This window comes from Leucopleurus acutus, assembly GCF_964270905.1.
Source record: "Leucopleurus acutus genome assembly, chromosome: 10".
NCBI classification, from domain to species: domain Eukaryota; kingdom Metazoa; phylum Chordata; class Mammalia; order Artiodactyla; family Delphinidae; genus Leucopleurus; species Leucopleurus acutus.
Window position 1 is genome coordinate 92,851,314 of NC_139153.1, and position 27,258 is coordinate 92,878,571.

The 27,258-nt window shown below is 48.4% G+C and overlaps 1 protein-coding gene across 3 annotated transcripts in view; it reads left to right on the forward strand.

The window, feature by feature from the left end:
• Positions 1–27,258, forward strand: part of ATXN1 (ataxin 1) — a 396,177-nt gene that overhangs the window by 357,488 nt on the left and 11,431 nt on the right. For all 3 annotated transcript variants that reach the window (XM_082848800.1, XM_082848801.1, XM_082848802.1), the window contains one exon: positions 17,025–19,083. In XM_082848800.1, the coding sequence (XP_082704926.1) occupies positions 17,185–19,083 (1,899 nt within the window). In that variant the 5' untranslated portion in view covers positions 17,025–17,184. The remainder of the gene's footprint in view (positions 1–17,024; positions 19,084–27,258) is intronic.

The following is a 27,258-nucleotide window of genomic DNA, read 5'->3' on the forward strand; positions in this document are numbered from 1 at the left end:
AATTCTCAGAGTATTCTGACCATCTTCTCATAATTCTAAAGGAAAAGAAGTTACTATGGTTATAGTTCCTACTGAACACGAGGAGCATTTCTTAGCTAACGTATTGCATGCATACCCTGTGCTTGGGCACTGCACTAAGCGCTTAATATACTTAATCTCATTTAATAGTCACCGTAACCCTGCAGGGTAGATACTGTTATTATTATCATTTTAAAATGAGGATGCAGAGCCCTGGGTTAAGTAACTTGCTGTGATTCAAGGCCCCCCACCCTATACTCTCCTATTAAGTATGACATAGATTATCTCCCAGAAGCCAAAGGTAAAGTCTAGTCCTTTTTGGGCATCGGGAACAAAGGCCAAATTCCTTACTCTGTTGAGGGGATGGGAAAAAAAAAAGGGACAGGTGTGACTTTTTTCCCTAATGGTGGAGACATTTTGAAGAAAGATCGATACCTCTAGGGGAGTGGTAAGTGGTTAAGTGGTAAGGAGTCATCAGAATCAATGCTGCTTTAGACCTGGGAAGATGGTGCAAAACAATGGCCCCAGTGTGGAAGCAGAGTGTAGATGCTGGTTTGAGAGGGGTGATAAGGGGAAGTTTGAAGATGCCTGACAGGCAGTTGGAGCTGACGTTCAGGAAGAAGAACGTATTCGGATTTTTTGTGAGAGACGTTGCACTTCTCCCCATGCATCGTCTTCTTTCATCGCACAGCAATCTTTCGAAAACATCATCATCATCGTTCACGTGTTATAGTGAGGAGACAAGGAGACGGGGGCTCAGAGAGGTGAACTATCTTTCGAGGCCACGGTGCTAGTGAAGAAAATGGGCTTTGTGGTCAACAGGGCACCGACTTACTTTTTTGCATTTCTGTCTGTCCATTAAACATTTTATTGCCTGTTATAGATTACAGTCATTCGATGCCTGCAGCCTCCCGCAGCATTATGTGTTGCCTTTCATTTGCTATTAGGGTCTTAAATAAAATAACTGGCCATTTTTTGTGCGTTTATAATGTTGCAGAGATGCTCATGAGGGCGTGGGTATTCCAGAGAGCTTAAATAGAAAAAGGACTGATTGAATTTGTGATGAGTAATTGTGTCTAAAATGGGTACCGTGCTCCACGTTCAAATAAACCAGAAGGCTTCTATTGATGCTGCAGGAAGACACAACAGATAATACGAACACCTCCAAATTTAAAGCATGAGTGCATTTGAATTTTATGTTGGAATGTAGATGCGATTGATCATTTGTTCTGCAGGCAAGGCTTTAGTCCAGTTAGGGGGAAAAAATATCAGTGCACTAGTATGGATTATTTTCTAGAAGAAGTTTCAGAGACTTAGTAAACTTTCTGAGCTGCTGAGACTTGAAATTCCTCGTTAGCGGAGGTGAAGCAAGGAACCTTTTAGAGACTGTTGTACCCAGCGTCTTCACTACAGTTGAGTGGCACGTGTGTTGCATGAAGTAACCCAGGAAAGAACTCAAGGGAGGCAAGTGCGTGGTTTTTTGTTTTTTGGGTTTTTTTTAACCTCAGAGGCAGTTATTATATTTATTATACTGGGCAGCAAACAAACCTGCCCCTTAGCTCTGGAGGAAGAGATCTTCTAAGGCTAGAACCTATACAAACATCCTTAAAAAAATAATCCAGGAAGGGGGGGTGGACAAATTAGGAGTATGGAATTAACAGATACAAACCACTATACATAAAATAGATAAACAACAAGGATTTACTGTATAGCACAGGGAATTGTACCCAGTATCTTATAATAACCTATAATGGAATATTATCTGCAAAAAAGCAGAATCACTATGCTATATACCTGAAACGAACACAAATACTGTAACTTAGCTATACTTCAATTAAAAGAAAAAAGCCTAGAACAAAGAGTCAGTGCCTCTACTTACAAGATATGCAGCAACAAGGAAGACCCATAGAGAGTTGCCTCCCTGAAAATGCCATATACACATTCATTGCTGATTACACAGGTACTAATATCCACTAAGGCGCTGCTTGTTTTGTGATGGGTCAGGGAGTTGCTTGGAGTCGCAGGGTCTTCCAAGTGTGTGTTTTCAATACAGGTGAAAATATGACCCAAGTGAAGGAAGCGGGGAGGGAGGGCCCTTCTCAGGAGGGAATTGTAACGTCAGCGGCCAATATTTGTAGGTCGTGCGGTGGGCCAGGCCCTGGTCTATGTTCTTTGAAGGTGTGAACTCCCAACAAGCCTACGTGGGCTGAGTACTGGTATTATTCTCACTATAGAGTTAGGGAAACTGAGGCACGGCCGGTGGGCGAAGGAGCCAGGATTCCAACTCTGGCAACTAGAATCCCAATCCGGTGCCCTCAGCCACCTTAAGGGAAGGTCCTTTGATGCCTGGAAGTGGTTCATTGCCGGGGCAGCTTTCTATGAGGTTCTCCAGCCTGCGTGCCGGGCAACGCATTGTTGCATGCTGTTCCCTAAGAATCCCATGAAAATAGAGCTTATTATTGTCTCTGTTTTCTTAAAGAGGAAACTGAAGATTAGAAAGTTGAATACCTCCCCTGAAGTCACCAATCACCAAATGCCAAAAGCCACCAGTCTCTCCCAGGTCCCTGTGACATCAAAGTCAACCATCTGTGGATTGCCCAGCAGTAAGAGCTATGGCGTAAAGCGTGGGCTGTCTCTAAGTGTACAGAATAAGCAAAGCCTGTCTTCTCCTTAGTCTTTGACCAGCTCTTCATCATAGCCTCCCTTCATGGCGTAGGCAAGAAGTCCTGCCTGGAGCGGGGGATTCCCTTCTTCCCAGACCCGAAATTAAATCAAAGAAGCTAAAACCGTCCCTGACATTTCCTGCTGAGTGCTGTCTGCTTGACAGTGTGCCACATTCCGAGGGCAGCGGCAGCCTTCCAGGGAGAGTGTAAAATGTTCTTATTGAATGAATACCTGATTAAGTTAATGGTGCCGAGCCAAGGTGAGGAGGGGTAATTTGGCAGCCAAATTTCTGGCAGCTCATTCAGCGTCCTTAATGTTCCACCAGCTTCGTGCTGGGCTGCCTGTGAGCCCCGGGAGGGGCCGTGGTAATTAACTCAGCGTTTTGATTGAAAACAGCTGCAGGGAGCAAGTCATCCCATTGTCCGTTTTGCTGGTGATTGGAAACGACTCGGGGCATCTTGGGCTCCACTGCGCAGCCTCCCTCTGGAGAAAACAATAGAGGTAGAGTGTAGGTTTCCCACTTGCTCTGCTTTTCAAAATGAACCATTCATCTTTTGAGGGTCAGAACTCAGCCACCCATTCAGCGAGTATGAGTCATACCCCTGGTTTTAAAACAAACATTTATTTCGGAGAGAATTCTTATCGCGGCTGATCTTTATAAGCTCATCTCTCTTTCTATGCTTGATTTAGGCTGGTTTCAGTAAAATTGCTGTCTTTGTAAAGACGTATTCCTTCCAGTAAATCCAAAGACGGTCAGCAGCCTTTCCTTGGGAGTAGTGTGAGGACAGTCTGGACAGAGTTTTGGAGAATGGGATGCGGATTTTCAGAGGTTAAAGATGTGTCGCCCGCATCTTTAAAAACATCTCCTAGGGTGTGCTTTGACTTCTTGCTACGGGAATTATCTGGGGTTCATAATCTCACATGAGAATCTGTGCTAGAAATGGAATCTCTAAGTGCAGATGCTTTTCAGATACACAGTATTTTATGTCTCTGTCATGAGTTTCACTTTTGATCCAACACTGTACGATCACGTCCAAAAATTTAGAAGAAGATCCAGAAACACTTTGCCTTTTAGTAGCCAACTTCTAAGGGAGACAGAACAGCAACAGACACAGGATGAGAACCATCAACCGACAAAGAAAGGACAGCAGCCCTAGAATCCCACAGGGTTATGAAATTCAGTCTGTATCCAGCACAGGGAGCTTACAGTCTAATGAGAAAGAGGCATGAAAATAAGTACAGAATACAATGAACACATTATATAAGTGCTGGTGAGCCTGAGAGAAGGAAGGGCTGTGCAACACTGCAGTGGTCTGAGTGGCTTTGTCAAGATGTTAGGAATGATTACAAAAGAAAGTCGCAGTCAGGGGGGCCGTTATGGGCAAAGGCATGGAGCCAGTGGCAGTGTTAGCCAAGGTGGGGATTGCAGACAGTTAGAGAATGGTGTGTATGTGATAAGATAAAGCATGGTCTTAAGCAGCACAGAGGAGAGGGCATGGGATTGGGGTGGGGAGAACCTAAAATAAGTGACCTGGGGGGCTTCCCTGGCGGTCCACTAGTTAAGACTACACCTTCCAATGCAGAGGGTGTGGGTTCTGTCCCTGGTCGGGGAGCTAAGATCCCCCACATGCCTTGTGGCCAAAAACATAAAAGCAAACAAACCAACCCAGAAGCAATATTGTAACAAATTCAATAAAGACTTAAAAAAAAAAAAATGATCCACAGCAAAAAGAGAAAAGAAAAGAAAAGAAAAAAAAAAAAAGACCTCGAAGATAGGTTAGAGCCATGGTTCTCAAAGTATGGTCCCCGTGACGTAGCCTCCACGTCATCTGGGAAGTCTGGGTAGGAGAACCTCTGGGTTAGAAAACAAGCAGCAAGGGGCATTGTGCAGGGGTGGTGGCTGGAGTGGAGAGTGTTCACATAGAGCTGAGGGAATCCACGTACCCAAAGGCCTTGAGCCAAGTGTGTTTGAGCTGGAACGGGACACAGCTGCACCCATCTGTTTATGGATGATCTAGGGCGCCTTTCATGCTGCACCGGCAGAGTGGAGGCCTTCCGATAGACTGTACTGCCTGCAGAGCTGCAAATATCTACCGGGCAGCCCTTCACCGAAGTTTACTGACCCCTGATTTAGCAGGTGGGACTGACATTACCTGATGATGGAGCCAAGGGGAGAACACAAGGGCAGCGATATTGGCCAGCCTTCTGTGTTGAGTGGGCAGGGATGGGATAGTTTGAGGGTGGGGTGCTGCCTTCCGTGGATGTTTCTTAACTTTTTTCCAAGTATAGTTGATTTACAATGTTATGTTACTTTGTATACAGCAAAGTGATTCAGCTGTACATATATATACATTCTTTTTCAGATTCTTTTCCCTTATGGTTTATCATAGGATATTGAATATAATTCCGTGTGCTTTGCAGTAGGACCTTGTTGTTTATCCATTCTATATATAATAGTTTGCATCTGCTCATCCCAAACTCCCTATCCATCCCTCCCCCACCCCACCCGCCTTGGCAACCACAAGTCTGTTCTCCATGTCTGAGTCTGTTTCTGTTTTGTAGATAAGTTCATCTGTGTCACATTTTAGATTCCACAGATAAGTGATATCATATGGTATTTGTCTTTCTTTTTCTGACTGACTTCACTTAGTATGATAATCTCTAGGTCTATCCATGTTGCTGCAAATGGCATTATTTCATTCTTTTTTATGGCTAAGTAATATTCCATTGTATATATGTACCAGATCTTGTTTATCCATGCATCTGTTAATGGACATTTAGGTTGTTTCCATGTTTTGGCTGTTGTAAATAGTACTGCAACGAACATTGGGGTGCATGTATCTTTTCAAGTTCCAGTGTTTCCGGATACATGCCCAGGAGTGGGATTGCTGGCTCATATGGTAGTTCTATTTTTAGTTTTTTGAGGAACCTCCATACTGTTCTCCCTAGTGGCTGCACCAAGTTACATTGCCACCAGCAGTGCAGGAGGGTTCCCTTTTCTCCACACCCTCGCCAGATGCTTCTTAACTTCTTATGGTTCCCAGTTCTCATTGTGAAAATGCACACAAGTGTAAGAGCTTAGAGACACCCCAAAGTCCAGCCATGGAAAGTGGGCTAACTCTAGCAGGTATTTGGGGGGATCCACGTAGCTCCAAGCAGAACTTTGGGGGAAGGGGGCACTGTGAAGTTTAAAAACAAAAAACTGCAGTTGGTTTGCAAACTTTTAAAATCATGATATGTAATTTAAGTTTTTTTAATTGAGATAAAATATATATAACATAAAATTTACCATTTTAACCGCTTTTCAGTCTATATTTCCGTGGCATTAGGTACATTCACATTTTTGTGCAATCATCACCACTGTCCAGCTCCAGAACTTTTTCATCATCCCAGACTAACTATATACACACTCAACAGTAACTCCGCATTACCCCTCCCCCCAGCCCCTGGTAACCTCTGTTTACTTTCTGTCTCTGTGAATTTGCCTGCTCTAGGTGGACCACACACAAGTGGAATCATATAATATTGGTCGTTTTGTGTCTGGCTTCTCCCACTTAGCATAATGTTTTGTAAAGATTTATCCAGCTTATAGTCCGTATCAGAATTTCATTCTGTGGTAAGGCTGAATTATAGTCCGTTGGGTGGATATACCCCATTTTCTTTGTCCCTTTCTCTGTTGAGGAACACAGCACAACCAGCTTGGACTGTCCCAGGCATGCACACAGCATCCTCTGTGATCTGGAGGAAGTACTTCCTCAAAACTCTGGAGAGAGGTGGCGCAGCGGTTGAGAGTCCGCTTGCCGATGCAGGGGACACGGGTTCGAGCCCTGGTCCAGGAAGATCTCACATGCCGTGGAGCAAGTAAGCACATGCGCCACAGCTGCTGAGCCTGCGCTCTAGAGCCCAAGAGCCAGAACTACTGAGCCCACAAGCCGCCATTACTGAAGCCCGCGTGCCTAGAGCCCGTGCTCCAGAACAAGAGAAGCCACCGCAGTGAGAAGCCCGCTCACCACAAGGAAGAGTAGCCCCCCCTCGCCGCAACTAGAGAAAGCACTCGCAGCAATGAAGACCCAATGCAGCCAAAAATAAATAAATAAAAAATAAATTTGTTTAAAAAAAAAAACCAAACAACTCTGCAGAGCCAGATGATGGAGCCCAGCCCTGTATTTGGTCTGTTGGGTTGTTCAGCATCCACGGGGCCTTGGGAGATTTCTAGTAAGTCAGTTCCACACGGCAGACTTGAGAATATTGAGACACCAGCAAGTAGCTGATGGGTTGCCCCCATTGCTCCAACACCTAGAACTCTGTACGCAGAAAAGTGACACGCTCGGTGCTGCTTACATGTGTGTGCCACTGGGTAATTGCCCCAGGGAGACTTTCCCTATGGGACCCTAAGCCAGATCAGGTTGTCCCAGGCGGTGTTTTCCTCCCTCATTCTGTTCCATTCATGTGCCTGGCCACAGGCCACTGTTCTGGAATGTAGATTTGGATTTATCTGGTCCTTGGTCCTACATTCTTCTCCCTGAACCCCGATGAACTTCATTTATTATGCTTATTTTATTACTTGTCTGTTTATTTTAAGTGTATAATCATCCTGTGCTATGTAAGAAGGAGTTTATGAGCCAATTACAAAGTTAGACAACAGTTCCCACAAGGCTGCCCTCACTTCTCACACCACTTATAGGTTCTGGGGTGGGGGGAGTCCCCCATACCACCCTCAGATTCATCCTTTGACTAGAAGCACAGAGCGCCCTGAAAGCTGCTGTACTCACGTTCACACTTTACTACAGAGAAAGGACACAGGTTAAAATCAACCAAGGAAGAGGCATATAGGACAGAGGTCTGGAGGGGTCCAGACACGGGGCTTCCAGGTGTCCTCTCCTCGTGGGGTCGTGGAGGGCGTTACCTTCTCCCAGTCCTGCAGCGTGACAGTACACACACAGTACTGCCACCCATCGAGGCTCCTCCGAGCCCCGGTGTCTAGAGATTTTCTTGGAGCTCAGTCTCGTACCACCCACGTGGTTGATCTTTTATCCTCAGCTCCTCCCGGAGGTTGGGTGCGTAACTTTAGTCTTTGAATTCCTCCAGAGGTTGGCACTGATATCGCATGGGGCCCAAAGCCCCCCTCATAAATTATACTTTAGACTGGTGGTCAAAGCCCCCAGGCAAACAGACAGACTTCTATAGGCAGGACCTCCCAGTAGCCAAAGACAAAGGCCAGACGTCTGTTTGGGTGAGGTTAATCCTGCACTATATACCAGCAGATCTACTGCCTAATCCGAGAACTGGAACCCAGGTGTTTGCATTAGATGAGTCAAGGTTTTCATGTTATTTCTGCCATTTATGAGCCATGTAACCTTAGGGGAGTCCCGTAACACGCTAAGCCTCAGTGTGCTGGTCTTTACAATGGAATGATAACACACTGGCTGTTGCTTGTATGAAAAGCATTGCTATCTATAGTCTACACAAAGAAAGCCCCAGTGGCTTCTGTCATACCTGCTTTGCTGGGTCCCAGGAGGTCTCAGGGCCTTTGTCGCCAAGATGGTGGTAGAGTTGTATAGTGTCCCAGAGACTGGAAGACAACCACAGAAGGGACCCCATCATGGAACTCCCAGGAGGAATGACCTGTTAGTTCAAGATTATACAGAACCTTCCACTTTCCTTCCACCTGCCCACATCAAGGGCAACAAATGCCTCAAGACTGTCTCAGACTGCCTCAGTTCCAGAAAGGCATTTTTTTTACTTGATGGAGATTTTTGTGTTCTCTGTTTGTAAACTTCGGCCGTCTAATCTCCTGGAACCCCAGCACCCTGGTAGTTGAGAGAATCTGACTAAGCCCCCTCCAGCTACCACGGGCCCCTTGCCGTGTGGCGTGTAGCAGAGCTTATGAGAGTGTGTGTGAGAAGACAGCTGGCAGCCTTCCCTGTGGGATGTGGAAAGAAGATTCTGCATTTCCCCACCATGCCTTTGGGGAATTACTCATCTAAGTGCTGTGGAAGAGCAGGCAGAGTGGAACCAGGAACCATTACACTTAACCCTTACAGAGACACGCCAAGCTCTAGTTTAGCATCTCACCTTTCTGTTGATTCTGCTTGTACCTGTGGAGTGGCTTTCATGCTTTTGGGTGTGAATGGGGGCCTGTGCATTGGGAGCTGTTATAACTATAATCCCTTCTACCAGCTGAAGAAAGAAAATAAATTCTCAAACATCCATGGCTTTTTCTTTTGTGTAAATCACAGGTGTGAGGAAAAACCCAGATGCTGGAAAGGATTGAGAGTTTGAAGGTATTGTGTTGATTTGATCACGGAACCAGGAGAGATTAGTGATCCATCAGTGTGGGTGAAAACAAGGGATTCAGGAAGAAGCATTTGCTGAGTTACAGTTAGGATGGTGAGCATTTATTGAGTGTGTGCACGATGCCAGGCACTGTGCATACTAATTCCTCCCCGTTTTATAGGCAGAGATATTACCTATAAGATTACACACTGTTGAGATACTTACTCTCTAAACTGGACACATTTATAATTTGGAGTAAAATAAAAATTACAAAAAAGAGAAAGATTCCATAGGCAGTAGGAGTGAGGCCAGGGTTGTTGGTTTTTTTTTTTTCTTTTTTAATTTTTATACAATTTGTAAAGGTTACTTTCCATTTACGGTTACCACAAAATATTGGCTCTATTTCCCGTGTTGTACAAGACATCCTTGAGCCTATCTTACACCCAGAAGTTTGTACCTCCCCCTCCTCCACCCCTATATTGCCTCTCTCTCCTTTGCACTGGTAGCCACTAGTTTGTTCTCCATATCTGTGAGCCTGCTTCTTTTATGTTGTATTCACTAGTTTGTTGTATTTTTAGATTCCATATATAAGCAGTATCATTCTGTATTTCTTTCTCTGTCTTACCTCACTTAGCATAATGCCCCCCCCAACCTGTCCATGTTGCTGCAAATGGCAAAGTTTCATTCTTTTTCAGGGCCAAGTAGTATTCCATTGTATAAATACACCACATCTTCTTTATCCATTCATCTGTTGATGGACAGTTAGGTTGTTTCCATATCTTGGCTATTGTAAATAACGCTGCTATGAACATTGGGGTGCGTATATCTTTCCAAATGAGTGTTTGGGGAGTTTTTTCAGATATATGCCCAGGAATGGGATTGTTGGATCATATGGTAGTTCTATTTTTAGTTTTTTGAGAAACGTGCATACTGTTTCCCACAATGGCTGCACCAGTTTACATTCCCACCAGCAGTGCAGGAGGGTCCCCTTTTCTCCATGTCCCCGCTGTCCTCGACAGCACTTGTTATTTGTAGATGAAGCCAGGCTTTGAACTTGTCCTTTACCTACACCCCCGCCTATTCTTTCTACTACTCTCTGTGTCCTCCCCCTACTGGTACTAGTAAGAATATTAATTTGTTACCTTCCTATCAGTAATAATAATGTTTTATCCTGATATTCCAACGATGCCCATGGAAGTGAGTGCTGAACGACTTCTGAAGTGAGATTTCTCACTGTTGTGCTAAGAACATTCGATCAAGAGTCAAAACTTGACAGATCCTTGTCTCCTAACCCCAGTTCTAACCATGTTACTGTGGCCAGTTCTTTGCACCTCGTCACAGCAGTCCCTCTGTCCTTAAAACAATTCACTCAGGAGCAGGGTGAGAACTGCTGTGGGGTCGTGGAAAGCACCTATGGTTCCCAGCCTCCAGCCAGAGTGGTGGGTAAACAGAGATGCCCGTGTCCCAGGGTAGCTAATCTGGCACACACAGCCCTTGAGAGCAGAAAGGCATTTGCTTACGTATTGAACCAGGGAAGGTCTTGACAGAAAAGCATTTCCGGCTTTTCTTAAAAACTCAAACTCGACGTCTCTTGGACAATTCATTTGGGACCGGTTTCAGGCCAGATGGATATCCCTTCAAGTGATTATTTTTCCTTGAGCCTTTCCAGGAGTTCCAGCACGGGCAGGCTGCCAGGGGACACTGGCTGCTCAGATGCTGCGGCGACATCCCACATGAGCCAGGGACAGCCCAGCCCAGCTGTGGGCCTTGCCCCTCTGCCCTCCTCTCTCAGGCCTGACCTCCTGCGGACACAGAAGTGGGCCACATCCCCATGCGGTGGACCCACCCAGAGGGCAGATCTCCCTGTTTTTCCAGAGGTGGCAAAACCCACTAGGAACACCCCCCGGTGTCACAATCGTCACGTGGATGAGATACGATAATGGCAGAAGCCAGGAACCAAGGAAGAGCTTCACCCAGGCTTGAGGAAGCCTGTCACTCTAGTATGCTGACATTAGAAGCAGATGAGGGAGCACGACTTAGGGAGGAGGGAGACCGGGGGGGCGGGGTTAGCTCCATGCCAAGCAGAGGAGTTCAGTGGAGGAAGGGCAGCAGAGCGGCTGTGCATCTTGAAGAGTCCCCTCCAGCATCTTTCCATCAAGGAGATGGAGATGTGATCAGAACAGTGACTCCGAGTCAGTTTGTTGCCCTCAGAGCTTCCCTGAGCCAGGGAACACCCAAATGCAACTCTATTCTTACAGGTGGATTTAATTTTTTTTAATTATTACATTACATTTAGTCACTGTATTCATTGTCCCCAAATCTATAGATGAACAGGGCCCCCCAGAACTGTTATTCTTGGTGCTAATAATATAAAGAGAGGGACTCTTTTCTCCTGCCTGTCCTCATTCCACTAACATCTCAGCTGTAGATGGTCATGGCAGATCCCTGCTTTCCCAGCCCTGTGTGGCATGTGTCACTTCACTGACTGAAGGGTCCTGCACCCTGGTGCAGACTTGAACTTGCTTTTGGTGACCGTAGAGGGAGAGAGAGCTTGTTTACACAGCGTGATAGCATCCAGGGTTCTCCACCTCTGACTCTGTAGGATTTTCCCTCTGGGGTTTCAGCGCTGCTGTGCCCTGGATCACCACTAGGTGGGCTCATTGAGCCTGGTGCTGGGGGGGTCCCTGCTGGCAAGCCTGTGAAGTATGAAGATCTCTCTCACTTCTTTAATCAACTCCGCCTCTAACACGGTATGCCACGCCCCCTGCAGTCCCTGATTAGTGCTAGGTGGAGTGCAGCGGTGCCCTGTACGTTTTCTCCCCCTCTCATCCCTATGATTGTGTCTCTCTTCCACATGGGACCATCAGTTCGTGTCTCCAAACTCTGCCTCAACACTTGGGATGACACGGGGATCCCTACCTCATGAGGCAGCCCAGCTCATTTTAACAGTTCTAATTACTTTCTCATTTCTACTGTATACAGTCGTCGCTCAGTATTTGCGGGGGATTGGTTCCAGGAGCCCCCGATGCTCGAGCTCCCTGGTCGACGTTCCATGTAGGTGGTTCTGCATCCTCAAATTCAGCCAGCTGCAGATGATGTAATACTGCAGGTATTTATTGAAACAAAAATCCCCGTATAAGTGGACCTGTGCGGTTCAAACCCGTGTTGTTCAAGGGTCAACCGTATATCAATGTAATTTGGAGGTCAGTTCTGCTCTCCTGCCTTCCACGGAGGGCCCTTTATAGATCTGAGCATTGCACCTCTGCTCTGGCTTTTTTCTGTCCCCCAGGCCACACATCTTCAGTTGCCTCAGCTGTTACTTACCTGTCTTGGGTCCAGACCTCCCACTAACCCCATCGCTCCACCCTGGGCATGCCCGCCAGTGTCCCCTTGCCTCAGGACTTTGTGGCTTTACCAGTGCCATATGCTCCTGCAGTATTCATTCCATTATTGGGAATACTGTGCTTTTTAAAATGAAGCTTATAGTTACGCCAGCTTTTAGGCACCATACCCAACTGTTGGTTCATATTGAATGGATGGTCAAACAGAAAATTCCTGGGCTCTTTGATGTGAACTATTCTTAAGTCAGATTGCTCCAACCCTGCTATTAGACTAATTGAGCCATTGAAACCAAGGGCAGGGCATGTATATTTATTCTCGTTCATCTTTATTTTTTTGGTTTTGTGCCATCACTTCCAGCTTCTCAGGATATGTTTGAATATTAATTGCAGTAATATATTAAGCATCCCTTTTAGCCTTCTGTTACCTCTAAATATGATAACCAAAACACTAATAAAACGGTGAACAGAATAGAACTGAAAATAGAGTTCTGGCATACCATTTGCCCCATGCTGACACTGAATAATTAAGGTCCACTGCACATACTAGAAACAAGGTAAGTGATGAATGAATATGTGATCCACTTCCTTTGGGGCATTCTTGTTCAGTCAACCATGAAGGTATCTAATTACGCTATCATCCAACCCACCCTTCTCCATCCCAGAAACCTCAAGGATATCAGAGTTGGGCCTGTTTTTAATATTTAACCTAAATGAAGTGCCCTTGCACTACACAGATCTTCCTGTGTAATAATTTAGTAAAGCAAGAGGTTTGCATGTCAGGACTTCAAGAATCCTTGCCATGTCCTAGTGACCTCTCCCATCAGGTCCAGGTGTTCTGTCTTTTAAATGGTCATATGGTTTTTCCAGAACTGACACAAGCTCACCAGGCTGCATTTCCTCCTCTTTAAAACCGAAACCACGTCTCTGCTGTGCATGGACATACATGCCAGACAGTCATGGGTTTCACTCAAACTGAGAAACTCGCAGGATGGAGGGTGCTGGGCAGAGCAACCTAGTTTATTGCCCTGACCTTGGAATGCATTTTTAGGACTGTATGTATCAGATTCTAGGAGTGTCTTCCATTCAGAGCAGTTGGTTGTTATTTACAGGACTCGGAATCAGTGGGAATCATCTCATTCTCCTAACACTTCCGAAGCAATCTGAATCCACGTTAATGGGGGGGGGGGGGCTCTGGGGATTTTTGAATGATATCAAAGATATAAATATCTTCCTTTATTAAAGTCTGTTTTTTGTCCTGGAGATGATTGAATTATACATAAAATGTACAATAACAGCCTTTTTGAAGTGTATTTCCTTATAGTTCTTGAAGATGGAAAGAGCCAGAAGAAAAGGAGCATCTGTTACTTAGAACTGTATTGGGTCTAGGTGACCCCAAAGTAAACAGCTGAGTTCTCCCTAAGTATTAGCTGCTTATCTCCCAGGCTCCATCGATTCTGTTTGCTCACAGCACCTAGTTTGGTTTCCCAGCACCTACTCCATCAGAAGAGGCTCCAGACGTTTACTTTACTTAGAAGCTTATAGACAAGCTGAGTTTCTCACACCTTGCTGTGCATGTGAATCATCTGGAGGTGTTGTTAAAATGCAGACTCTGAAATCAGGAGGTTTGGGTGGGGCCTGAGGTTCTGCTTTTCTAAAGCTGCTGGGGGAGCTAGTCTGAGGACCACACTTGGAATAGCAAGGTCTTATTGCCACTGAGCTAAATTTTAAGATACTGATGAGAGAGATACAAATGTAGATATAAAGATGCTTAAGATGGATGTATTCAGAACAGCGATTGGCAGGCAAATTGTATGTAGTCAACCCTAAATAAATTTGTCTCGATCCATCTATTAATTCCCTGTTCACTTCCCCTTTCCTAATAATAATGTTGAAACCTATGATCTGCATGTGTGGCTCTTCGGTAACTTAGCAGTTATACAGTGGTGTGTGGCCCCGTGTCTCTTGTTGTGACAGGTACATCCGGAGGTGAACTCCGGGATCCAGGTGAACCACTGGTGCGTTTCAGCACTGAAAAGGCAGTGAGGGACATGGAGACCATGTGTCTGCAGCTAGAAAGAGACCCTAAAAGCAGACATCCACTCTCCTTTTTTCTTCTCTTCTTCCTAGTCTCTCTCTTTCTCCCTTCCTTTTCCCTGCTGTACTTTGCACCTTCGCAATTTACCTCTCTGTTCTTTTAATTTATGAACTATCATCCAATGTGCCAGGGACCTGGTGGCGTCCTGTGGCGCCCTCTCGTGGTTCACTGAAAATACAGCAAGATACAGTCCCTCTCCTCTCGATGATTTCCCCTGATGAGAGATACAGACAGTATAGAGAGCTAATGAAACACAGAGAAAGGGACACATGCCCCAGAACTAGAGAGACTCGACTCCTCCAAGCTGCGCTGGTAAATAGGAGACAAGGTCCTCCTAAAGGTAGGAGGAGGGAGTGTTGAAATTTGTATCAGTTTGGCCCCAGGTCGCTCCAGTTAATCTTTGTATCCTTGATTTATCATTTGTATTATCTGGAAAAGATGTTTCTCAATGGACAACTTTTCAGAAGAGTATATTTGAATTTGTGTGGTAAGGCCGATATGGTCCTAGTTGGTCCATTAGCAGAAGACCAGCCATGGAATCTATACTGAGATCTTTAGGGCCAACTGAGTCAGCCAGTGTCTTTCAAAAAACAACACAGTGTAAATAAACCAAGGCACTGCCGAGAACCGAGTCAGCATTCGTATTCAGATTCACTAAAGCTGAGTTCTTTTTTTAAAAGTACCTTCAGAGGGGTTTTCTAGGTTTGTGTATGGTGCATTCGGTTGTACAGCAGTTTTACATTTGCATTGCTAATGGACCTCTTTCTGAATGCATTTGACATTTTACTTGGCTTTGAAAGGACTTTTATGCCGCTATTTTTTCTTCCCTAGAGCTGCCTTGGGCTAATTAACCTAGTGCCTTACTGGCTGGGCCTACTATATTCTCATTCCGGATTCTGACATACTACTCTTGCATGAACTTCCCTAATGAAATCCTGTGGGGTTTTATTGGATCAGTGCTGCTGTGGAGCCAGCAGGGGGCGCATGGAACAGTTCGCTTTGAGTCCATCTCCTAAATGACTTTCCTTTGCTAGTCTGTGTGGGAACAGAGTTTATGCAGTTCTTTCTTAGCGGTGACTTAAAACCTAGAGATAAAAGATCAGTATCAGTACTTTTTAAGTAGTCAAAAGGGGCAGCTGTTTTCAGTTTTTGTAGTTTAATTTTATTCCATCGTTGTTTTGAAAATAGCACTGTCATCTTAATCTATTTGCACATATTGGGTGTAAATTACGTGCCATGCGTTTCATAAGAGAAGGCTATACAGAATGGAGTTATCTGGGACTTACAAAGCCCTAGCTCGGGGAGGGTAGTGCTGAAAACTGCCGCCTTAACTGTGTCTGTTTTAACATCAGACTATAGAAAAGCAGGTCTGCGTAGGAGAAATGCTAAAAACCCAGGGCCTGGAATTCCCAGAGCCTGATCCAGGGCTTCCCGGGGTCACAGCGCGTGACATGGCTCACGGCTGCAGCTGCTGCCTGTAGGCGGCCCTCACAACTGCCGCCTGTAAGCCTGGTCCCTGTTGGTTCCATTGATGATCTGCCTCTTGCCAGGTGGGCATCTGTCTGCCTACACAGTCATGGTAACAGAGTTCTGTGGTTCCTGAAAGACTGAGATTAGGTGTCCATGAAAACTGGCTCCAGGCTCACTACTTGTATGTCCAGGTTGAAACACTCAGGCCTGATTGGTCCAGCAGAGGTTTCATCTCTAGGGTTGAGGGTGGCTTGGCCCTTTATGGAGCGTGTGGAGAGAAAATTCAAAGACCACTTGGAAAGGAAGTGAGAGGCAGAGGTAGAGCAAGCGTAAAGCCACCCTCGTTAAGCACACCCGCGGTGCCTCAGCCTGGTTATTGCATTTTTTAAAAACCATAACCATGATCCTGTTTTAACTGTCCAACAGATTCCTTTTGGCTTTATGTTACCATGTGAGTAGCTGTACTGGGAGTTGTTTGGAAACTTGTAGAGAACACGATTATTTGGGGCTCCCTCTGCTGAGTTGGCCTGTGTATAGTGTGTGTGCAGGCGCGTGCATGCGTGTGTTAGGGAAGAGAGAATCGTTGTAGATCCAGTATAGACCCAGAGTCAGTGGAATCTCTGAGTAGCGCCTTTGGCAGAGGAGGACTCAGAGACAAGGTATGAAGTCCGCTGAGGATTTCCGTTGCTAACCTTGTCCTCCCAGTGCCTGGCTCAGAGGGTAGGTCTGGCTGACCTTCACCGGTGTCACCCACCTTGTGGGCATCGTTTGATTGCCCAGCGAGGTAAAGAAGAGCTAAGGCGTGGGAGTGGCATTTCTGGAAGCGAAACTAAGAAACGCATTGTCTACCTTCTGGAAAGAAAAAGAGAAGAGGGTATTGAGAGAGGTGTCTTAGGAGACTTGCTAAATCCATAAAAAAGAGGTTTTGACTTGCTGCATGTTGTAATGATCTTGCTGACGCCCTAAACAGTGCGGCTGGCCAGCGTTTTACCTGCTCTAATGTGGGGGCGGGCGGGGGCGGGGGTGTGTTTGGAATTCACGTTGACACCAGAAGCTTAGTCTCAATCTCGAGGAGGACGTTCTTTTCCGGTGCTGATGTTCTGATCGCCTCTCTCCTCCCTCTCCTCTTCCCCTTGTCCCGACCCTCTTCCTTTTCCCAGATTCCAGGGCGGCTGCTGGCGGATCGCACCCACAGGGAGATGATTCCTCATGAAGAGCCTGGATCCCCTACAGAAATCAAATGTGACTTTCCGTTTATCAGACTGAAAGCAGAGCCAGCCAGAGAGTGAAACGGTCACCGTGGAGGGGGGACGGCGAAAAATGAAATCCAACCAAGAGCGCAGTAACGAATGCCTGCCTCCCAAGAAGCGCGAGATCCCCGCCACCAGCCGGCCCTCGGAGGACAAGGCCACGGCTGTGCCCAGCGACAACCACCGCGCGGAGGGCGTGGCATGGCTCCCGGGCCACGCGAGCGGCCGGGGCCACGCGGGCGGGCGGCTAGGGCCGGCGGGGCCCCCGGCAGAGCTCGGTTTACAGCAGGGAATAGGTTTACACAAAGCGCTGTCTGCGGGGCTGGACTACTCCCCGCCCAGCGCGCCCCGGTCCGTCCCGGCGACCACGACGATGCCCGCGTACCCGCCCCCGCAGTCCGGGGCCCCGGTGTCGCCCGTGCAGTACGCCCACCTGCCGCATACCTTACAGTTCATCGGCTCTTCCCAGTACGGCGGGCCCTACGCCGGCTTCATCCCCTCTCAGCTGATCTCCCCCACGGCCAGCCCCGTCACCAGTGCGGTGGCCTCAGCCGCGGGGGCCGCCACTCCATCGCAGCGCTCCCAGCTGGAGGCCTATTCTACCCTGCTGGCCAACATGGGCGGCCTGAGCCAAGCCTCGGGACACAAGGCTGAGCAGCAGCAGCACTTGGGCAGGACCGCGGGGCTCCTGCCCCCCGGGTCCCCACCACCCACCCAGCAGAACCAGTACATGCACATCTCCAGCTCTCCGCAGAGCGCCGCGCGCCCGGCCTCCCCGCCGGCCATCCCCGTCCACCTGCACCCGCACCCGCACCAGACGATGATCCCGCACACGCTCACCCTGGGGCCCTCCCCGCAGGTCGTCGTGCAGTACACCGACTCCGGCAGCCACTTTGTCACCCGCGAGGCCACCAAGAAAGCCGAGAGCAGCCGGCTGCAGCAGGGCGCGCAGGCCAAGGAGATCCTGAACGGGGAGATGGAGAAGGGCCGCAGGTACGGGGCGCCCACCGCGGCCGACCTGGGCCTGGTGAAGGCGGGCGGCAAGGCCGTTCCCCACCCGTACGAGTCCAGGCACGTGGTGGTCCACCCCAGCCCTGCCGACTACGGCAGCCGCGACTCCTCCGGGGTGCGGGCCTCTGTGATGGTCCTGCCCAACAGTAGCACCCCTGCCGCCGACCTGGAGGTGCAGCAGGTCACCCACCGAGAGGCCTCCCCCTCCGCCCTCAACGACAAAAGCGGCCTGCACCTAGGGAAGCCCGGGCACCGGTCCTACGCGCTGTCTCCCCAGCAGGCCCTGGGCCCTGAAGGCGTGAAGGCCGCCGCCGTCGCCACGCTGTCCCCCCACACGGTCATTCAGACCACACACAGTGCTTCGGAGCCCCTCCCGGTGGGACTGCCAGCCACAGCCTTCTACGCAGGGACTCAGCCGCCCGTCATCGGCTACCTGAGCAGCCAGCAGCAGGCGATCACCTACGCCGGCGGCCTGCCCCCGCACCTGGTCCTCCCCGGCACCCAGCCCCTGCTCATCCCTGTGGGCAGTGCTGACATGGAGGGGTCGGGGGCGGCCTCGGCCATCGTCACGTCGTCGCCCCAGTTTGCTGCAGTGCCTCACACGTTCGTCACCACCGCCCTTCCCAAGAGCGAGAACTTCAGCCCCGAGGCCCTGGTCACCCAGGCCGCCTACCCAGCCATGGTGCAGGCGCAGATCCACCTGCCCGTGGTGCAGTCGGTGGCATCCCCTGCAGCCGCGCCCCCTACGCTGCCTCCCTACTTCATGAAAGGCTCCATCATCCAGCTGGCCAACGGGGAGCTGAAGAAGGTGGAGGACTTAAAAACGGAAGACTTCATCCAGAGTGCAGAGATCAGCAACGACCTGAAGATCGACTCCAGCACTGTGGAGAGGATCGAGGACAGCCACAGCCCGGGCGTCGCCGTGATACAGTTCGCTGTCGGGGATCACCGAGCACAGGTAACGTTCATCCGGATCACACAGGTAGGGGGACACCCCGCCGCACCACCTTCACCGCTTCCCGTCACAGTGAATTTCTTCCGAGAGGCAGACCTGTCAGTGGCTGTGGGGATGATGGAGGGTTTCCATTCACACCTGGAAGTTAGACTCGTCACGTTCCCCAACCACGTTCTCTAAGAGAATTAAGCCCTCGTACACCAAAGCACCTGCTGTTTGTCATGAATTAACTTCTCTGTGTCTGGAGTGGGGCTGGTCAGGTACCATTCTTGGGACAATTAAGAAGATCGCCACTCAAGCTATTTTTTTGTTCTGTGGTTTAGATGAGGAACCCTGATTAAGAAAAGTCATCTGTTCCCCTCCCCACCCCTTCTTTTGGTCAGGAAAAGACAGTGCTGGTTAAGGTGAGAACGTTAAGTGCCCAGAGTGGCCACACCCCATGACATATCTTTGTTGTAAAATGTAGGTTTTGTTATTATTTAGGTATGGTGAGGCCAACAGATGAGAATACAACAGCCACTGAAAAGATAGTTTGTTATACTCAGATACCAAGAGGAGGGTTTGTGCCGTGCCATGCAGGGCCACGTGGGGGAAGCACCAGGGTCAGTCAGGAGGCACTGGGATTGAGAAGACATGGGCAAGAGCCTTGATCGTGGTTTCAGGGGGAAGGAGTGGGTGAGGCAGGGTAGGCAGACTTCGGATTGGCTAGTTGGAATCATTTCAGCAGGCCCTGGGCACAGGAGCTGTCCCTGGGTGTCTGGTGCCTGGCCCTGGGGTGATCAGGGCTGGTGGACAGTGGCCCAGACAGTGAAAGCTCCACAGAGGAGGTGGCTGGGTTGTGGGTGTTTGCTTTGCATATGAAGGACGTTCTCCCAGGCAGGTGAGCTGTCAGCTGTCTCTAGCGATGAGCTAACCCAGGGAGGCACAGTCCGTCCAGAGTCAACAAGGCCCCAGGATGTCAAAGCATCAGATATAGAGAATAAAAGGCGTGGTTAATATCGTCTGCAAAATCAGGGCCGTCCCAGGTGAGCTCCTGGACTTCTGATACAGAGGAACCCCCAAGGACCAGATGTAGCCAAGCTGAGTCCTGTTAAAACTGGAACTATGATGAGCTCTCTTAGTTTCCATGGGTTCCTTCAGTCCACTCTTCTCCAGTTTCTTAAATCACTTGAATGCGTTTATTCTGCCCATGTGTATGAAACAGCATACACATTCACTGCCTAGCTTGCTTGGAGTCAATCAGGTTTGGCCCCGAGGCCAGGAACTGCCCTGGTGGATGGTAGAGACTCACTCCCTCTGGGAATGGTTTCACTGAGGCCTTTTTTTTTTTTTTGCGGTACGCGGGCCTCTCGCTGCTGTGGCCTCTCCCGTTGCGGAGCACAGGCTCCGGACGCGCAGGCTCAGCGGCCATGGCTCACGGGCCCAGCCGCTCCGCGGCACGTGGGATCTTCCCGGACCGGGGCACGAACCTGTGTCCCCTGCATCGGCAGGCGGACTCTCAACCACTGCGCCACCAGGGAAGCCCCTCACTGAGAACTTTGAAACACTCAGATACGACAGCACCTCCTTCAGGTTGAAATGAGTTGAAAAATGGTCATGGCATAGCTGGTATTTGGGACATTCAAAGAAAATAAACTAGTTAATGGTTTGAATTGTTTTTAGTATATTTAAAAGAAAAAGATCAAGTGAGGTAGGGGAGCCCGATTTTCCAAAGCATTTTCCAGAACTGCTTGTGAATGTCCGGATGTGGGATCGTGCACGATATCAGGGAACCTGTGTTGCCAGGAGCTTTTAGCCCCGAAGACTTTTCTTTTTTTATGGTGAGATGTTGCTGTAGCCTTTGGTAAGGCCCAAGAAAGATTTCTCAGAGTTCTGATTTAAATATATATATATATATATATATATATATATAGCAAAAATGAGAATATTTGGAAAAGGGCGTCATTATTTAGAACTCACTACCCGTCTGTAGTTTCTGTTCACTCCCACTGTCCTACATGGATTAGGGGTGGATGGATACTAGTTGAAAGAACAAGCTGTCTTTAGCAAAGTTGTCTTTTAACAGACCCCAGGTGAAGCCTGGAAAATAAACAAGAAGGAGAAGTAAACATGTTTTTTCATGGTCCTTTTAATCCTTAAAGCACTACTGTGAAGAGAGGTAGGCATGGAAAGAGGGGTGATTTTGAAAATGCTGCTGTCTCCGGCCTAGCATCTCTTTTAGTAAAGAGCAGCTCTGAGCTGAGGGCTCATCTCCAAGGCCCCGGCAGCCTCCGTAGTCATCAGGAGCTTCACAGACCTCTAGGTTTCACATCGACCCGACCTGGCAGTTCTTAGAGAGGAAGCATCTCTCTGTTTGCCCCGCTGGATCCTTTGCAGAGTGAACGCTTAAACGGTGGTGAAGTCGGCGTCCATGTGGGAAGTCTCATTTCCTTCCCATCGCCAGACCACCAGTCTCCTCGCTGACAGCCAAGGTGCAAATTAGAAGGCCGCGTGTTTGTCAGGGTCTGCTCACAGGTCTGTGGCTTCGGCTCCAAAGGGTGGCTGGAGTTTCACGCTGTAGAGACACACGTGCGGGGCCCCGACACCACCAGTGATTTGTCACTTTACCCCAAAGCCTATCAGAAACAGGCTGACGTCATCACAGCTAAAATACTCCACCAGCTGTGTTTACCACAAGTGACAGGAGCAGAGTCAGGAGGGAAGCAGAGGAAGCGAGAGGGGGAGAGGGAAGGGAGACAGAAAACGAAGGCCTGGATTTAATTTACACTCTGAGGGCTGAGGACTTCCCTCCATCCTCAGCGGCACTCAGTGGGGTTTTCTCCCCTGGTCTGTCTGCTCCGTGTATTCGAAATCACTAACACTTGCACCCACAGGGAGATTTAGAAACATGCAAAGTGTTGCACTTAATGAGCAAACTCACAAATTGGATTGGGGAAGTTGTGGAAGGAAGGGGTGGTTTGCTAGAGGACAGATGGCTTTATGACCCCAGGCATAAATCCTGCACGGAAGCAGGACCGCAGGGATGCTTGACTTCATAACCAACCACGGGCATCCCCGGTGAATGTAGTGTGGCTGGTGGGGAGAAGCCACGAGCCTGGGGTCTGGTTGGCTGCAAGGCAAGTGGTCTCACCTCTCAGAGCTGGGGGTTTTCTCATCGCTAAAATGGGCAAATGATTCCTTATACAAGATCATATCTTGGGCCTCTTCTCGTTTTTGTAATCCCTTGCTTTCCTGCCGTGCAGAACAGCTCTTATAAAATTTACTAGCATCCACTAAGCAAAAACCAAAGGGGGGACATAAAGGGAAACTTCCCTGACTTCATGCTTATAATCAGCACATAGACCTCGTTGGAAGGAAAGCCACCCTGATAGAGCCAAGGGAGTTTTCACTGAGGGCATTGTTTTCAGGAGCCAAATTCTGAATTATTATTGTGTGAAAGACACCTCCAGGGTGGTCTCCAGCTAAAGCTCCAGATGAGGCAGCGTAGGAGAAAATTGCTTCTGCGTGTTCGTCACCACCCGTGAGGTTTTGTCCTACCCAGTGCAGTATTTCTCGGCCCAGGCAAAGCGTCCTTGCATCCGAGTTCCCCCACGCCGGTGCCGTGGGAGGACAAAAAGGGCATCCCAGACATTGTCTGTTAGCCTGTGCGCACCACATGAAGCCTCCTCATAGCCACCCGTGGTCTCCTTGGTCCGTGGTGAGTCCCAGAAGGGATCCCCAGGTGATAGCATCAACGTGGGAGCCAGTGTGATGCGGCTGGAGGATGGAGCATGGTCTGCTTGGGTGGGAAGCAGGTTAGCTGGTCAGAAAATGCAGGACCTCCATCCACCATGCTGGAGCTCGTGCAAACCATGTACAGATCAGTGCACACATACTTCACGGTACAAATTACGTATAGCCTTCCATTCGGTTTATGCCGTAGTGCAAAGAAAGAAGGTTGTCAGACGAATGAAAGAAAATACGTTTGAAGGAACCAGCACAGTAGGTAGTGCGTAGTAGGCCCTCGCCGATGTTAGTTTCCTTTCCCTGCTTCCACTTGGGTGACTTTGGCCCTGAGAAGAGAAAGGTTAGCTTCTGAAAAATGAATAAAAGGCTTCATTCTCTCCAAAGAGTGTATGGAAGGAGAGACAGTGTAGAAAAGTCTAGAAAGAAGGCTGACCATTTCCAGTGAGCACAGTGAGCCATTTTATGCCACCTCTGTTCCTGTGGCCTGTTCCCCTGAGTGGCCCAGGAGTACCCATCCTGCTGCTTCTCTGAGGAAGGCTCCGTGACCTCATGCTAGCCTGTGTGCCTGTGACACAGTCTGCGTTTTCCTGAGCGTGAGCTGGACTGGAGGGGTCGTTGGGTGGTCCACTCTGCACATCAGTAAGAGGACCAGTGCAGAAACGGGCTCGTGCCCCTTTCTTTTGCAGAGAGGATCTAAGCATCATGCCCACTGGGGGACCCCCTGCCCGGGATGGCGCCCCCTGGGGGGGCCCTGGGCTTCCATCTGGCAAACAGTGTTCCGTCTGAGCAGCCACCCAACGCCTCCATCTCATTCTTCCCAGGCTCAACTTTTCTGAAAAGCACACAGCATTTTGTCAGAATTGTAGTACAGTTTATCTGTGAGCTGCTCTGGGGTGACACTGGTCGTTGACGGCGTTTTTCCTAAGTGCCGGCCTCCGTCTGTTCTTAGGGCCGTCTGTCGCGTCCCAGATTCAGGAAGGTGACTCCTTCCTTTTACCTCCTTGGTGGCTGCTTCGTATTCCGTGCCATTTTCTTCTCCCGACTGTTGCGCGCGCGTGTGTGTGTGTGTGTGCGCGCGCGCGCCCGCCTTTACAGCGTGTTATAATGACGTGATCGCTGCGTGTCTACTGATGGCTTTTCTTTCATTCCACTATTTTTTATTTTGACTGCCGCGTTCTGTGAGCCATCAGTGGCAGCATTATGCATTTAATGGATTAGTTGGTGCCTAAAAATAGCCAGAGCCCTCACGCAAGCCACGCAGAAGCCTGTGTGGTCCCTTAGCAGCCAAGGCAAACCAACTTGCCAGACATTTTACATGTAGGGCTTGGTGGATATGAACCCTAATGAATCAGAAAATAGGTAGTGGCTTCCCTCAAAGCAAAGCTCATTACCGGGCCTGGGGTCCAGTGATGGGTGAGAATCCATTCAGTTCTAACGCCAGAAAGGCTCCAGCAGAGAAATGGTATCGAACACATTTTTGTTTGTGTGTGTGTGTTCCCTCCCCCTCCCCACAAAAGAAGAAAAATGCTCTCCTTTAGCCTGTGTGTGATGTAAGTGCCCCCGGCTTGGGGATCTTACATGTGTTATTTAATTTATTTATTTAAAGGCAAAGAGGATTTTTTTTTTTTTTTTTTTTTTTTTTTTGGCTGTGTTGGGTCTTCGTTGCTGCGCGCGGGCTTTCTCTAGTTGCGGTGAGCGGGGGCTACTCTTCATTGCAGTGGCTTCTCGTTGCAGAGCACAGGCTCTAGGCGCGTGGGCTCAGCAGTTGTGGCTCACGGGCTCTAGAGCGCAGGCTCAGTAGTTGTGGTGCACGGGCTTAGTTGCTCCACGGCATGTGGGATCTTTCCGGACCAGGGCTCGAACCCGTGTCCCCTGCATTGGCAGGCGGGTTCTTAACCACTGCGCCACCAGGGAAGCCATTACGTGTTTTACTGAAGCAGATTCTCTAGGACCATTGTTGTTTATAGCTTTTTTTTTTTTTTTTTTTGTGTGTGTGTGTGTTTTTTTTTTGTTTATAGCTTTTTAAAAAATAGACTTTATTGTTGGAAGTAGTTTCAGGTTTACAAAAAATGGAGCAGAAAGTACAGAGAGTTCCCAGATGCCTGAAGTTTCCCCTGTTATTAAAATCTTGCATTTTTGTGGTTTACTTGTGACAATTGATAAGCTAAATTGATACATGGTTATTAGCTGAAGTCCATACTTCACATTAGGGTTTACTCTGTGCTGTACATTCTGTGGGTTTTCATAAATGTGTAATATCACGCATCCAGCCTCCCAGTGTCCTAGAAACTAGTTTCCCCACCCAAAAAATCCTTCCTGCTTCACCTGTCGGTACTCCACCCACACCCCTGGCAACCGCTGATCTGTTTCCATCTCTGTAGTTCCGCCTTTTCCGGAATGTCCTGCAGTTGGACTCCTATAGTATGTAGCCTTTTCAGACTGGCTTCTTTCACTTGGCAACATGCGTTTAAGGTGCTGCCGTGTGTTTTTGTGGCTTTGAGAGCTCATTTCTTTTTAGCCCTAAATAACATGCCGTAGTTCTTTCAGGCACACATTTTAAGACCCCAGAGGAGGAGGGCAAGTGGGATAGACCCGTGTGCCCCAGACCTGCCCTGGTCACCTGTTGCATGGGTCCCGTGGAGGCCCTGGGAGCCAAGCGACAATGCGAGAAGAACCTAGCTCATCCGTCACTTGGGGTTTGTGTTTGGAGGCGTCTCTGCGCGGGGATGTGGGTTCAATGAAACAGCTTCCACCAAAGACTGAGTCAGGCTTAGCGCGAATGTGATGAAATGTTTTAAATAGAACACTCACCGACGCTCTTACAGTCGATTGAAGAGGTGTGACTTTTTATTAATGATCTTTCAACGTCGAAGTAAATGGGGCTCTCCGTCAGCCCCTCCGTCTTTGTTCCAGGGTTCTCTGATTTTTCTTGATGTGTGGAATGTGGTTGTGCAAACTGGCCTTCGAGGAAAGCAGACTGGCTTTTCTCTGCAGGTGAAATGGACCAAGAACTTCACTTGCAGACAAAGTTAGGGATTCCCAATGTAATCATTTCACCAAGAGCAAGACGTCATCACTGAAACCCAGCTTCTGAGCGATGTCCTTGCTCCCAGATGCAGGCAGAATTTGTACATTTGTGATAGGCTCAAGCAAAAACGTTTTGTAAAACAGATGCCCTTCGCATATGTGAAAACAGGGATTCTCGTGAAGGAAAATGGAGACAAAGTTAAGCAACAGACCTTTTGTTTTCTTTATATCTTGCTTTTGGTGATACGTACATATGTGTGTATATACGTACATATGTGTGTATATAGACATAGCACCAATCTACCATTGAAAAGTACAACCAAACAGCATAAGTATGTGTATATGCGTGCATTGTTTAGATACAGTAGTCTTTAAGTAGCTAAAGGAATTTTGCTGAACACAGGAAGGTGACATGGAATAAATAATTATCAGCCCAGAAGTGAGGACGTGTTGCCTCCCTGTCTTGGTTTCTTCATCCTGAATGGAAGCTGGAGGTGATCGTTTTAGAGGAGTTGGTTTAGCGGGGCTGGAGGGAGGGAGGGGAGGGCAGGTTTCTCTCTGGAGCAGTGGTGAGCGATGGGCATGCCTGCAGCAGCCGGAAGAGGGCGGGAAAAGGGCACAGGAGGATGGGAGGTGATCACTCCTAAAAAAGAGAGGTGCTGGATACAAGACATCCAGAGATGAAAGGCAGAGGGGCCTCAAGCTGACACCAGGACAAAGGCTCTTCATGCTCCCATTTCATCTTCCAGACTGCTTAAAGTGTTTGGAAAAGGATATATTTATGGGATGAAAAAAAATGGACTGTGTCGAGCTGCCAGGAGTTATGTAACATGCTTTGACTTTATATGGTACTGCCCCCATGAGTTTATTTTCATTGGAGTTTAATCTGTCTGAACCCCCACAAGATCATAAAGTGAATTAATGGTTATTAGCGTGGCTGAAAGAGCAAAAAGGAACCTCAAGATTGGAGAGAAAGTAACTGAAGTGTGATTCAGTGCAATCAGGGTGAGCTCAGCATCTCACTGACAGGGGAACGTGGGGTGAGGCAGCTGTGCCTCAGCTAGGAAAGCTGTCTGTTGGGGGCTGAGCAGCAAGACCCAGGGAGGGCGCAGCCCCTCTCCCTGGGGAGGATTGCAAGCCCAGTTTAGTCCTGGCTGGTGGAAGCAAGGCCAGGCAGAGCCTCTCCGGCGTCTAAACATTGACCTCTGTTGGCCAGTAGTGCCATTGCGGCGTTTTTGACACGTGGAAGGCATAGTCTTTCCGATTTGTACTGAGCACCTATTACATGCCACGAAGTATTCTGTAGCCTGGGGATAGAACAACGAGCAAAGCAGGCACTATCTCAGCCCCCATGGAACATATAGTCTTAAGGGAGTTTATGGGAAGAGGTGAAACAGACAAATATGGAAGTAAACAAAATAATGC